The sequence below is a fragment of the Oncorhynchus mykiss genome, chromosome 19, assembly GCF_013265735.2.
Source record: "Oncorhynchus mykiss isolate Arlee chromosome 19, USDA_OmykA_1.1, whole genome shotgun sequence".
NCBI lineage: Eukaryota > Metazoa > Chordata > Actinopteri > Salmoniformes > Salmonidae > Oncorhynchus > Oncorhynchus mykiss.
Window position 1 is genome coordinate 16,116,447 of NC_048583.1, and position 14,286 is coordinate 16,130,732.

General features: G+C 41.3%; 3 protein-coding genes across 9 annotated transcripts in view; 2 read left to right on the forward strand and 1 right to left on the reverse strand.

Annotated features, from left to right (window-relative positions):
• The window catches only part of LOC110498461 (zinc finger and SCAN domain-containing protein 2), a 771,911-nt gene that overhangs the window by 447,290 nt on the left and 310,335 nt on the right, over nucleotides 1-14,286 (reverse strand). The window lies entirely within an intron of this gene.
• Nucleotides 1-14,286, forward strand: part of LOC110498465 (zinc finger protein 34) — a 210,005-nt gene that overhangs the window by 82,710 nt on the left and 113,009 nt on the right. The window lies entirely within an intron of this gene.
• Nucleotides 1-14,286, forward strand: part of LOC110498508 (zinc finger protein with KRAB and SCAN domains 8-like) — a 116,181-nt gene that overhangs the window by 20,741 nt on the left and 81,154 nt on the right. The window contains exons 1-5 of one of the 4 annotated variants that reach the window (XM_021575141.2): nucleotides 1,332-1,960; nucleotides 2,365-2,495; nucleotides 2,672-2,764; nucleotides 6,505-6,616; nucleotides 6,821-8,019. The exons of 2 other annotated variants lie outside the window; for them this stretch is intronic. In XM_021575141.2, coding sequence (XP_021430816.2) covers nucleotides 1,684-1,960; nucleotides 2,365-2,495; nucleotides 2,672-2,764; nucleotides 6,505-6,616; nucleotides 6,821-7,788 — 1,581 coding nt within the window. In that variant the 5' untranslated portion in view covers nucleotides 1,332-1,683 and the 3' untranslated portion in view covers nucleotides 7,789-8,019. Of the gene's footprint in view, nucleotides 1-1,331; nucleotides 1,961-2,364; nucleotides 2,496-2,671; nucleotides 2,765-6,504; nucleotides 6,617-6,820; nucleotides 8,020-14,286 lie in introns of those variants that run through there. One more of the 4 variants, XM_036953752.1, reaches the window with a different exon arrangement.

A 14,286-nucleotide genomic window follows, 5' to 3' on the forward strand; every position in this document is an offset into this window, starting at 1 on the left:
ACTGAAGTCTAACAAAACCGCTCTATCAATTTATTTCAGCCAATCATCAGTCCAGAGCATTTTGAGTGCCCTTCCTTGTAAGCATGCTGAATGTCTGTTGTTAATTTGTTTTCTGTAAAATAACTTTATTTGTTTTTTTGTATCTAAAAGCATGGGAAGCACTGGTAAAAGGATGATTGGTCCGCTGTTTAAGCCATTAAAGGGTGCTTTGCCATTTCTAGGTAGTGGAATGACCTTAACCTTCCTCCAGGCCTGAGGGCGCACACCGTCTTCTAGGCTTAAATTGAAGATGTGGCAAACAGGAGTCTCAATGTATTCCACTACCAATCTCAGCAATTTCCCATCCAGCTTGTCTTTATATATAGATACCAACACTCACCTCTTCCACACCCACTTTGCTGAACTCAAAACTACAGTGCTTGTCTTTCATTACTTGGTCCGTTAAGCATGAATATGATGGCTCAGCGTTTGATGTTTGCATGTCATCCCTAACTTTATCTTGTCAACTAAAAAGTTACCTCATGGTTACCCCACAAATACAGACAGGGTCAGGATTGGCATTCACCACGAGAGGTACAGTGCCCTCAGAAAGTATTATTCATGCCCCTTTACTTATTCCACATTTTGTTGTGTTACAGCCTGAATTCAAAAGGGATTAAATAATTGTTTTCTCACCCATCTACACACAATACCCCATAATGACAAAGTGAAAACATGTTTTTTTTTGTTTAAACGTGTGTGCATTTATTGAAAATTAAATACAGAAATATCTCAATTATTCACACCCCTGAGTCAATACTTTGTATAAGCACTGTTGGCAGTGATTACAGCTGCTTTCTCGGTAAGTCTATAAGAGCTTTCCACACCTGGATTGCGCAACATTTGCCCATTATTCTTTTCAAAATTCTTTAAGCTCTATCAAATTTGTTGTTGATCATTTTCAGGTCTTGCCATAGATTTAAAAAAAATTTAAAACAATTTAATCAAGTGGCCAGAAGTGGGAGAAGATGGAGCCATATGGATTTTCCAGCAAATTTCCTCATCTATTAAACATTTGATCTCCATACAGTTTTCTGTTTCCTGAACTAGAATCTGTAACAAACAGAGTGGATTTTGTTTTGTAGACTTTACTCTTTGCCAAAGTTTCCCCCAAAAATGCGTTGTTTAGAATTTAGTTATTGCACGAGCGCACTTCAGACTAGGCGTCCCCTAACGGAACGCACCAATAGGATCTCACTAGCTTGTGCTTGGCTCTGCCTGCCTCCTTGCTTGTTCTGCCCACTATGATTAATTTGCCTCCATCGGAAACGACAGGCTCTGGTCTATCTTGGGTTAGTATATAGTATAGAAATATTGGTCTCCACTGTGGGGGTTAGTGGGTTGGGACCTTTTCTTTTATAACTTGTAATGGACTCACACTCCAGTCCAATTGGTGGCGGTAATGCAACTTTTTGGTTGCCAACCGCCATTTAAAACCCAGATAAGTACGGATGTAAACATGACCAAGAACCATTTTGTCGTTAGGGTTTTTATTTAGACATTAATACGATGGAATTCAAAATTTTACTAATTTAACTGCTCAGCATCACATACTTACGCCAGTTAGTATTTCATTCGCGTTGGAGACAGGACTTGGTTGATAAAAGCTGGCGTTACATGGATAACATCTAACGTTAGCAAACAATGGCCATGGTTTTTCACACTGAAATCGCCTCCATTATGGAAGTGCTAGCGAATGCAGCCGTGGCAGAAGTCTGTAAACTCGTAGACGACGACTATGCAGTGTTTCGTTTGGAAATAACTCAAAGCCAGAAAGAAAACAGGGCATTGCGGAGGAAACTACAGCTACTGGAACTGAAGATGGCACGGGAGCGCGCAGAGAGGACAACGCGAGAGCGCGCACTCTCCAAACGTCCCAGTAGTGTCAAGATCCTCGACGGATACAGAGGAATGGAAAGAGGTACATTTTGCAGAAGGCCGAGGCAGCGGAGCCCCCTCTGCACATGTGTGACTAGATGTTAACCATAATTGGGTCTTGGTCAGTTGTTGGATAGTATGCAATAATTCCCCTGATTACTTAGCTATCTTGCACAAAGACATGATCATATTCTAACCATATTCTTCATTGACTTCATTGATTCTTCAATTTACTAATTGAAAACAATATAATGAATGGAACATAATTAATCAATCTATAAATAATATATCAAGAAGTTATGCAAAGTGTAACCTTACATCCTGGCCAATTCTAGACCCTGTCAAAACTCAATATTGTACAATATAGCATTGGCAGTAACTAACTTAATAATGTCCCCCCCCCCCCCCCCCCCCCCCCCCCCCCCCCCCCCCAAATCACTCTCTCAGGTAAAGGACATCTCACTGGAGGCCACAGGAGCTTTGTGAAGCCAGCGGGACACAATACATGGAGCGATGACCAACCAATCACTGTTGATGAGGGGTGTGGAACCTCAACCCAGCACGTTATCATGATAGAGGTTTGTGTAACAGTGCATCAAATGTGGCCAGTTTATTTTAAAAAGGCACCTCACCTTTTCACTTGCTTACATGTACACCCTCATTTATCTGCCATAGCAGAGCTTGTGAGACTTCCCTATGACATTGTTATCCAATTCTACGCATGTACCGGTAATAACCTCCTCTCTTGTATCAGGATGCAGATGCAGAGGCTGCAGGTCCTAGAGGATCGTCCCTGGTCAAGCAGGAGAGGACTGAAGAAGAGGACACACAACACAACATCACGGAGGTCAGTGGCATGCTGAACGCCATCCTAATGTCAGAGACTTTAACTGTAACACACAGGCTCTCTCTTGCGCACCGGATCTGTCCACGGATCAGACCCAGAGGGGCTGGGGAGACTGGGCTGTCCTCCTGCTCCCGGCTCAGAGTATCTACTGGTATTTCACCAGAGCCAAAGGGCTGTTAATTCCTGTGTAGATGGTGATGCGTTATACACTGGTGTTGATGATCTGTCTTGTTTTTACACTAAATAGATGGACCTGGCAACATATCCTTGGGTTTAAAGACAGAATGATCTGTCTAGAGGGGACTGGAACTAGTACAGTAGTTGTGTATGCTCTGAAGGGTGCCTAGATAAGAAAGGGGAGGGTCTGGTCATAGATGAAGTGACTGAGAAAGTGGAGGGCGACATTCCTTCCACATGGAATGCAGATGGACACTCACAGGACAGAGACTTCTTAGACTACATGGAAAGCTTAGCTTCACATGGCCTTTTCGATCAGGTATTGAACTCACACGACAGGGCTAGAGCCCAGGTTCCGGGAGAGGAAGCCACATCGGGTGGTAGTAAAGATAAATGGTTCCTCTGCATGTTCTGTAACAAAGGCTTCAGCTGCTCCCAGAAGGTGGTTCCACCAGTAGTTCCACACGGGAGAAATCCTTCAGCTGTACCCAGTGTCACATGCACTTAGCCCAGGCTGGCAACCTGAAGAGGGTCCACACTGGAGAGATCCTACAGCTGCCCCCTGTGTGAGAAGAGGTTCTCCCACCAGCACCTTCTGAAGATATACCTGAAGGTCCACATGGGGAAGAGGCCGTTTGCCTGTGGGAAGAGGTTCTTAGACCAAAATAGTTTCACTTTGTCATTATGGGGTATTGTGTGTAGATAGCTGAGGAATAGTTTTTTTTTTTAAATGTAATCCATATTAGAATAAGGCTGTAACAAAATGTGGGAAAAATCAAGGGGTCTGAATACTTTCCAAAGGCGTTGTAGTGTATTAATGACACCGTGAGCTGTCCTAACCAGTTAAGAGTTACCAGCAGGTGTCTTGATAATAGAAAAATGCAATCAGTGGTTCCTGTGCCACATGCGATTGCTTTGGAGTTGTTGAAATAATGTTAATATTGATGCATACATAAATGATCTAGACCTACATGCAACAATACATTTTGTTATTTTAAAATGATTTCACATGAGCCCTATTTCACATGATATGCCTAAATTCTTATAACCACATAGGCTAATAAAATAATCACATATTTTTATTTTTATTATTTAAGTAACTTACATCATGTTATTTTAAGATATCCCTTTGGAGCGCAATATCATGTTAAAAAATATATAGCTAAATGGGGAATGCCTTTTAAGTTGTGAAATTGAAGGCATCTAGGGCCTATGTTCAATTTGATTGTGTTCGAGGAAAATTCTAGATCTTTCAAACGTTTTATGCAACACTTTCGGCAAGTGATTTTATGCCAACTGTGCCAAAGCCAGTTGTTAAACAGCAGTGACAGCAGAGTGTGTTGATATAACAGTATAATTATAAAAAAAATTCTGCTTCAACCATCAGCTTATGCATGCCAACATATTTGCCAAGAATTAAGAGTAGGGAAATAGATTTTATCAGACAAAAATGAGATCAAACGTTTTACCATTGCAACATGTGATGTACAGTCACATTCACCGTGGTTGTGTGAAGCTTGCACAGAGCCCATATCCACAAACCATCTCAGAAAAGGTCGTAGGAATAATTTTAAAACCTGTTTTCAGACCAAAAAAAAAATCCCATCTCAGAGTAGGTTTTTAGGATGATGTTCTTGACACTGCCCAGACAAAATCTGAGCCAGGATTAAAATGAACTCATAAAAGTTTCTCTGTTGGTGATCACGGCCGTTGGAGTTACTGCAAAGGAAAGATGGTGATGACGCTCATTAACATTGTTGCAAATGATAGTTTATACCCTGTCGCAATGAGGCATCGCCAGCTTTGAATGCTATAGCACGCTTCAGACTACAACGGTGAATGTAACTGTCCGTCAAATGTTGCAGTGGGAAACCGTTTTATAACTTTCACCTGACACGATAACTTTGCCTTCTCTTAATTCTTTCCTAATGTTGGCATCCATAATCTTCTTTTTTTCCCCCTTAAAAAATATTATTATTATTTTTTTTTTTTTACAAATTCTGATATTTTGTATAAAGTGATAGGCATATTGTACTGAATCATACAGTATGGTTGTTAAAAGTAGAATTTGGACCTGACAGGTATGGCATATCAAGAAGCTGATTAAACAGCATGATCATTACACAGGTGCACCTTATTCTGGGGACAATATAAGGCCCTTCTCTAAAATGTGCAGCATTGTCAAACAACACAATGCCACAGAGAGTTAGCAATTGGCATGCTGACTACAGGAATGTCCACCAGAGCTGTTGCCAGAGAACTGAATGCTAATTTCACTACCATAAGCCGCCTCAAAAGTTGTTTTAGAGATTTTGGCAGTACGTCCAACCGCCGTCACAATCACAGACCATGTGGGCAAGCTGTTTGCTGATGTCAACGTTGTGAACAGAGTGCCCCGTGGTGGTGGTGGGGTTATGGCATGGGCAGGCATAAGCTATGGATAATTAACACAATTACATTTTGTCTACGGCAATTTGAATGCACAGAGATACCGTGACGAGATCCTGAGGCTTATTGTCGTGCTGTTTTTCTGCCACCATCACCTCATGTTTCAGTATGATAATACACAGCTCCATGTCACAAGGATCTGTACACAATTCCTGGAAGCTGGAAATGTCCCAATTTTTTTTCATGGCTTGCATCCTCACCAGACATGTCACCCACCCATTGAGCATGTTTGGGATGCTCAGGATCGATGTATACGACAGCATATTCCAGTTCCCGCCAAAGTCCAGCAACTTCGCACAGTCATTGAAGAGAAGTGGGACAACATTCCACAGGCCACACTCAACAGCCTGATCAACTCTATGTGAAGGAGATGTGTCGCGCTGTATGAGGCACATGGTCACACCAGATACTGACTGGTTTTCTGATCCACGGCCCTACCTTTTTTTTAAGGTATCTGTGACCAACCGAGGCATATCTGTATTCCCAGTCATGTGAAATCCATAGATTAGGGCCTAATACATTTATTTCAATTGACTGATGTCTTTATATGAACTGTAACTCAGTCAATTTTTTTAAATTGTTGCGTTCATGTTTTTGTTCAGAGTAGATTATTTATGGGTTGATCATGTAGTAATATCTAAATATTCTATCAACTCCAACGCAATTGCATGTGGTGCAGGAGCCACTGACTCTCTGCCTTTTCTTATAATCAAGAAACCTGCTGATAACTCTTAACTGGTTAGGACAATTCATGAGGGGTCCTAAATATCTGTCGACTAGAAGAGGCTTCATGCAGAGCTTTTATTTTTACCCATAAGAGTAGGAGTAAAATGTGTCTATTCTCAGCACAACCAATTTTCTAGTCTAAGATGCTTTGTGGATACAAACCCTAATCTTGATTAATGTTGTCTTAATAGTGGGACCATGCCTTTGAATTAGCAAACCAATAGTGTCAAGTGATCAAAACAACTAGCACGATTGCATAGTATCAAATCAACTAACATTTGCATAGTACTCATAGCAATCCCTCATTGCCCAATCAGAAGATGCTCCATAGCAAGGTGCTCATATCAGATTTCTTGATCCAACATCCTCTCACTCTTTATCTCTTACAGTCAGTAGACGTGGAGGATGGGAAGCCTGATCTGCTGCTGGTCAAAGAGGAGACGATAGAAGACGAACAAGAGGGCATTAACCTGTTGAGTGGACTAAAGATGGGGGAGCAAGGTAAGGAAGAAATACATATATGCACCTGTGATGCACCTGGCTATTATTATTAATTTATTTTCTTCATTCATAAAATGAAATCAATAAACCATATGTTTACATACAAAAACACAATGTTTGAACTTGACCAAGTAATTAAGTCAAACTCCCTATGTAGTTTTCTCTGCTATGTTTTTAAGATCTATTTTCTAACCTTTTCCTGAGGTGGTTGGCTGGAGGCTAACAGAGGAGACTGGGCGGCCATCTTGGATTCCCAGACCCAGACAAGTGCAGTCAATGGCCCGGGGGACGACATCACTGAGCAGGCCAGGACTAGAGGCGACAATGTGGAGGTCAGTGGATGGGACAGTGTCTTCAACACTGGGCTGGGGAACAAAAGTGTTAAGCACAACCAGAAACAGACTGTCGAACACAAAACAACAACCGAATTTAGTCTCCGTGACAACAGACTGGCTGAGACCAGGGCGAGTAGTAGATTTTGTCTGCGGGGACAGGGAGGTGTTGGTATGCAGCTGGAGAGAACAGACACTGACTCGGCTAGCGATGCTCCGTCTTGCTCCTATAGTTGTGATTCAGAGAGACTGATGGCACCTCAGGTTAACCCCCTAACAGGTGCTGCCTTCAGCCTGCCTTCTATAGGATCTATCAACTGGAACATGGATCCTGAGACAACACAGACACTCCCTGGCCTTCATCCTCCTCACACACTCCTTATGTTAAACCAGACCTCAGACAATGCCCGTCCCTCAACCTTAAATGGCTGCACAAGCCCATTGACAAATGACAGTATTAGAGATGGAATCAGTAAAGGTGGCAGCGCCAAAGAGAAGCGCTTTCCGTGTTCATTTTGTGGGAAAGCCTTCCGTTTGCCCAAACAGGTGGAGATCCACCAGAGGATGCACACAGGGGAGAAACCTTTCGGCTGCCACCTGTGCCGGGCCAGTTTTTCAGACTCGTCCAACCTGAAGAGGCACCAGAGAGTCCACACAGGCGAGAAACCCTACAGCTGCCCCCAGTGTGAGAAGAGGTTCTCCCGCCAGCACCATATGAAGATGCACCTGAAGGTCCATACAGGAGAGAGGCCGTTTGCCTGTACTCACTGTGGGAAGAGGTTCTCAGAGAGGAGCTACCTCAGGGTACACCAACAGAAAATGCACACGGCCCATGTATAATATGTAATATTATATGTAATGTTGTACTACTAAGTACTAATTCTGTTGGTTTTGGATATAGTAGGGAAGTGGATGAGGTGAACTGAACTGAATAAATAATGAGTATGATGAGACATAGAAGATCAGGGGTTAGCAACAGGATTTGGGGGATTTGTTTTTGGTTAAAAAAAGACCAGGAATTCAGCTGAAAGTATTTCCACAAATAAATAAATAAAAAGTATCTCAATGTTATCAAGGTATGAAATTCTTGTTATTTTTCAATACAATCTCTTTGGGCTTAGTTGTGGTCATTTTGCAGTGTACAAATTATAATTATTTTCCATCCCCCTGACCATTCGCTCCGAGAAAGATTCAGCCCGCAGCTGAGTCTAGTTGCCTACCCCTGGAGTAGATTATATCGTCATGGTTGGGGTATTCTAAAATGCTTCATTGATGATTTGGACAACCTTGTCCTGTTGTTTTGATGCTGGTGTTTTTATGAGGAAATGATAATGCCTTAATTCATGTTTACTTATACTGATCATGACAATGGGGTGAAACTCCAGGACAACAGTTGTGATTGTTTATTTTACTTTGTCCTGTCCTGTTTTTAGGGTATGTATCTTTGTTTACATGACAGCAATTTATTTTATTTTAATTGAGTGCCATTTAGGTTAGGCTATTTGTTCGGAGAAGCCTGCGTTATGTAAAAAGAGTCTGTCTCATTACATTGTCATACATTTTATCTCCAGCCTGTAGATTACAGAAAAGGCCATGCACGCTTTCTACCATGTCATAGATCTGCTGCATGATTTATGTTAGATCTTTTTTTTTTTTACAGAATGTTGGTTGAGCGCTGCAGAGGTGCATCTTTCCAACAGCTGGAGAGGCGCACTGGGAATGAACAAGCAAAATATTTTACGCCCCTGCCTTTGATAAAGTGGGCACTGCTTATCAAAGGGCGGCATCACCGCTCACCTAAAAAGCCCATATGCCACTGGTTGAGAGAAATTGTCATTGTTTTGTGGCAGAATTATGTGAGGTTTTATGTGTTGGTGTTGGAGGTGCGTCTTGGTCTGTTCAGCTCAGAAAATGGCGCCCTCATCAATCTCCCGCCATCGGCGGCCCCCTAATCCTGCCTAATGAGTGGGCAGACCATGCCTATAGCATATCATAATCACATCAATAAATTGGTTATAACAAACTCTGAACACCGTAACACCAAAATGGATGCAGAGGACATGACAAATACACTCAAAAGGGGGGAATATTTACAGGTTGCTCAGGAGGTAAAGGGAAAGTAGATTAAATGTGACTAGTTGTGGAAAATACTGGAGATCAAGAAAACAGAGGTAAGGAGCCAGCACTGCGTGCATATAATATGCAGTAAAGTATAAGCGTACCAGAGAGTCTGTAACATTGTTTGTTTTTTGTTTTTTTTATTACAGAAAAGACTAAAAGCATTTTAATTCATTCGTGAATGCAATTTCCAAAATGGAATGGTTTATTGTTTAAGCTAATTATTCAAGGCTCGCTTTATTTTAAAATTGAAACGCTTAAATGCATTTCAAATCATGAATGACTCGTGTGATGACATGAACGAGTGAAGGATTGACTGATACAGTAGCCTATAGAAGTGTTGAAATGCAGTCCTAAGTAAGTTATGGTATTAAGACTAAACAGGCCTACAGCTTGACGGTGGTTATACAAGGCTGCTATGCTAAGCCTACTAATGATAATGACATTACTTATTATTATTATAATAATAGTAATAATGAGATCAAGAAAAATGAGTATTATAAAAAAAAATACAATTTGGTACAGTGTAAACACTCAATTATAAATAATACCAGAGGCTGTTCTAACAAACAAAAAGTGTAAAGCCTTTATTACAGCAGCGCAAAGATTAAAAACAGGCATCTCGTTGCGTAGCCTCACGGAATCAGTAGGCTATTAAACAAACATTCATACCGAAAACAGAAGCAGGCTCTGTCTCATTTCTATAGGTATATTGATGATTTTTAAAGCTAGGCACATTTAACAGTTAGGCTATTGATAGTAAACCTAATTAAGTTTGGGTTTCCTCCTCACTTTTCTTAAGATTATAAGGCAAGGGCTGTTTTCTCATTTCCTCGTTCTGCTGCTGCCTCCTGCATTGTTCTCAACACCAATATGCTGGTTAACTTTGCTATTATGCACATAGCAACATGGTCTAGGAAAAGAAGCCAATTCAACAGTGCACTGATGTGTTTCAGAACCATGGACAGCAACCGCTATCCAACAAAGGAGAAAGCTCATTTGTTATTATTTTTATAATTGTTGCACCATTGTTAATGTTATATAACCACTTACAATTTCAGGAACACACCTTAGACTGATGGACTGTGCCTCCACCACGGCCTCCACAATGGATGAGTCCACTCAGCGCGAATCAGACAGGTGTCTTGTACACCATGATATATACAGCACCAGTCAAAAGTTTGGAAACACCTACTCATTCCAGGGTTTTCTTTGTAACTACTACTTTCTACATTGTAGAATAATAGTGAAGACATCAAAACTATGAAATAACACATATGGAATCATGTAGTAACCAAAAAAGTGTTAAACAAATCCAAATATATTTTATATTTGAGACTCTTCAAAGTGTGTGTGTGTGTGGGGGGGGGGGGGGGGGGGGTATTAGTATTAGGAATGGTGTTTCTAATGTTTGGTATACTCAGTGTAAGTATTCCTGTATTGCTACTACTGTACTGTCAAAGGAATTATCTAAGTAAGCCTCATTGATGGCCAACATAAAGTTAGCAAGTTATTGAGTTCATTATCCTTATTTCTGAGGCTATATATTGTATATTAATATTGGCTATTTGGGTGGGAGAGTGAATGCGCCTGGGTGAAAGGTAGACTAGTGGTTAGGGTGTTGGGCCAGTAACCGAAAGGTTGCGAGTTCAAATCCCCGAACCTGAAAAATATTTCAATCTGCCCTTGAGCAAGGCTCCAGGATCGCTGTCAATAATGTCTGAACCCTGGCTGCGACTTCACTCTCCGAGGGTGGTTATTTTTAATTTATCCCTTATTTTACCAGGTTGACTGAGAACACATTCTCATTTACAGCAACGACCTGGGGAATAGTTACAGGGGAGAGGAGTGGGGATGAATGAGCCAATTGGAAGCTGGGGATGATTAGGTGGCCATGATGGTATGAGGGCCAGATTGGGAATTTAGCCAGGACACCGGGGTTAACACCCCCTACTCTTACGATAAGTACCTTGTGTCATGAAGCTAGCCCTTTCAGTGAATCGGCTAGCAGAGATGTGAACAACCCCTCCCCCTCCTCTCCTGTTAAGAGGGGCCTCATTTATGACTTCACAACAACGTCATAAATTCTTGTCAAAACTTGTCTCTCTGACCATGCAGTATGGGAGAGAGAGGGTCACAGTAGAGCATCCTGCCAAATACTCCTACCTCCGCGAATTGGAGAATTAAACATTGTTCCTACGACCCGGTCCGTTTTGATTCCATGTTTGTGACCTCATGAAAGACAATACAGCCACATTACCCTAACTTTGTTTGTACAGGTTCCTCAGTAATGAGGCTTGCATCTGAATGTTGAATAAAATGTTTGACAAAGTATAAGAATACTTTTGAAAAGATAAATGTTATTTAGTCTTCTAAAATGAAAAGTGTTTGTTTTATAGTAATGTGTGCCCACTCAGTGGGCCCCGCCCAAGTGAATAGACATTGGTTGGAAATTATGAACCAACCCCTTTTCCACTCTAGCATAAAAGCCCCTGTGAAGAAAAGTCACCTCAGTTCCAAATAATGTGAGGACTTGTCCTCATTTTTAAAAAGGGCTAATTCTAATTTCAACCCTACAGGCCAGAAAACGTGAGTTTGCTCCACATGTGAAATGGTATGAACTCTGAACTATTGATCACTCAAGAAGAAGTGAGTCCTAGATTACAGCCTAACAGACTGCAGCTGGAAAGGTAGCAAATCTAGAAAGAACATTGACCGACGCAGAAAACCACAACTTCTCACTCCACAACGACCCGGCAGAATCTACAGAGGACAAGGGCGACCTCGACTGGGCAAACCAGAGCCTTACATTACCAGCTCAATTGTAAATACTGATTATATTCCTTTATCAAACGAGCGATTGTTAAAGTGCATTTGTATTCATATTTATGCGAGAATAGCTTCCCACGTCCGATAGAGACCCATGTTCCTTTGTATTCCTCCCCCCGCCTTTCCTCTCTGAATCAATCGTGTTATAACCAAACTGTTTTTGTTTTGTCCACTAAGGACGGTATTTACTGTATAATGTTATTATGTGTCGTATATTCTGTAATTGTTTAATTAGTTAGTAAATAAATAATTGAGCCAATTTGGGTATGGATGATTCATAGTAAAGGCTGGGTTTGTGCAGATAACCAAGAATTTTACGATGTTCAGATGTGACTGATATTAGAAAAATAATAATTACTTTCTGATTGACAGCTATTGATATAAAATATCTTCAGATCTTTGAGTGGATTCGGGAGATGGAAGCTCTATATAAACTAACTATTCTGTGGTGCCCCAGGTTATTAATGAGTTAATTGTTGCATGGTTTAATTCAATCACGTAATCAATCAAACGTTAGGTAATCAATTTGATAAAGTAGCTTGTCATCACATTAAAGAAGTCAGAGACACGACACTTGGGATCTTTAGTGACCACAGAGTCAGGACACCCGTTTAACGTCCCATCCGAAGGACAGTATCCTACACAGGGGCATTGGGATAAAAAATACATTTACTAGAGGAAATAGTGCCTCCTATTGGCCCTTCACCACCACTTCCTGCAGAAACTGGTCTGCCATCCAGAACTGCTTAGCTTCAGAGGCAAACTAGCAGTGGGATGCAGGGTGGTGTGCTGCTGGTCTCAGGGGGAGTTGGGATATGCAAAAAAACATGTTTCCAATTCACGCCTCACACTCATACAGGTTACCAACTTGTAAATGCAGTGAAACAGGACAAATATAAACATTCCCTATTTTACCTTTTCATCGGATGTAAGCAATGTCCCCATGCTACATGGCAGCCTTCATTGCTGTGATCAGTTATTTTCGCCTTTCGCGCACAGCTTCAGAGTAGTCCTTGTTTAGGAAGATAGGAAAATGTTGGTTCCTCTCAAGTTCTTATCTCTCTCCAGAACAGCCACCTTGTCCTTGTTCCTCAGGAACTTCATCACTACTAGTGATATATTTTCCAGTCTTGTGGGCGTGCTTGATCTCAATCTTTCTTGATCCAGCTGCAACTTTCCATCAATCATTTTCCTCACTCTCTCCTCGGACTCCATCTAGGTCTCACGTGGAGACTATGGGATTCCATCCAAAACGATGTCATTTTGCCTTGATTGTCCTTCTAGGTACTACCGTTTCCCTGTCATTATTAACATCTATTTACAGACAGTGTTGTTGTCTTTTCTCTTGGACTCAGAGTTAGTTATGTTGCTGCTGTCTTTTATTCAACTCATCAGGCTCTCCCTAGGAGAAATGCAGACTGGTTTTCAGGTCGTGGACCTCTCTGGTCAAGTCGTCCATTCTTGGATCTACCAGTATTTGCACAAAGCTTTTGAAGCTATTTTCCTTTTGTTGTAACAGCTCCCTGTATAATTATTTGTGTTGGTTTAAAAGATCTTTCACCTGCGTAAGCGTGACACTGTCCTTTTCTTTGCTTGTCACAATAGCAGCGTAGGCTATTGTTGTAATACCGCGTAGTTCCAGCCCCGTCAGTACGCCCTTCACACACACACTCACAGCTCAGTTCAGTCCGTTGACCGTCTATGTATCTCCTTTTTCTAATTCAGGGAAATCCCATGGGCTCTGTTGTCTACAACAGAGGAATGTGAACTAAACTCTCTTTCATGACCACATGCTCTGCTGAAATGCAGTACCTTTATCAAATTCAACTATCTGAATATATAATTATATATTATATTATATTGTAACATGCTGTTAGATACCTGCAAGGGATAAGAGAGTTGGGTGTGGATAATCTTTCGACCATGAGTTAGCAAGCCGGAAATGTCAGAGTTTCCAAGTTCCGACTAGCACCTGAACGCTGCATTATTCTTGCTAGGTCATGCTTATTCTTGCTGGCTTCTCAGGGGTCTGCTAACGTTAGATAACAATGGCTAACTGTATGATTTTACACACTCAAATAGCCTCCATCATGGAGGTGCTGGCGAATGCAGCCATGGCAGAGATCTGTAAACTCGTAGACGATGACTATGCAGTGTTTCGTTTGGAAATTTCTCAAAGCTGGAAAGAAAACAGGGCAGAGCCCCACCTGTTTTGAGCCCAACCTGTTGAGCAAAAACTGTTGGGGCTCTTTTTTTGTGCCTGTTTTGCATGTTACTTTGGCATTAATACATGTCACATATCAGTTTGCAAATAAATAATTGAGTTAATAAAGCTGCATACAAACATGCTTTCTTGAGTAAGGCAGCTCCAAAATGCAGGTGTTTCAGCCT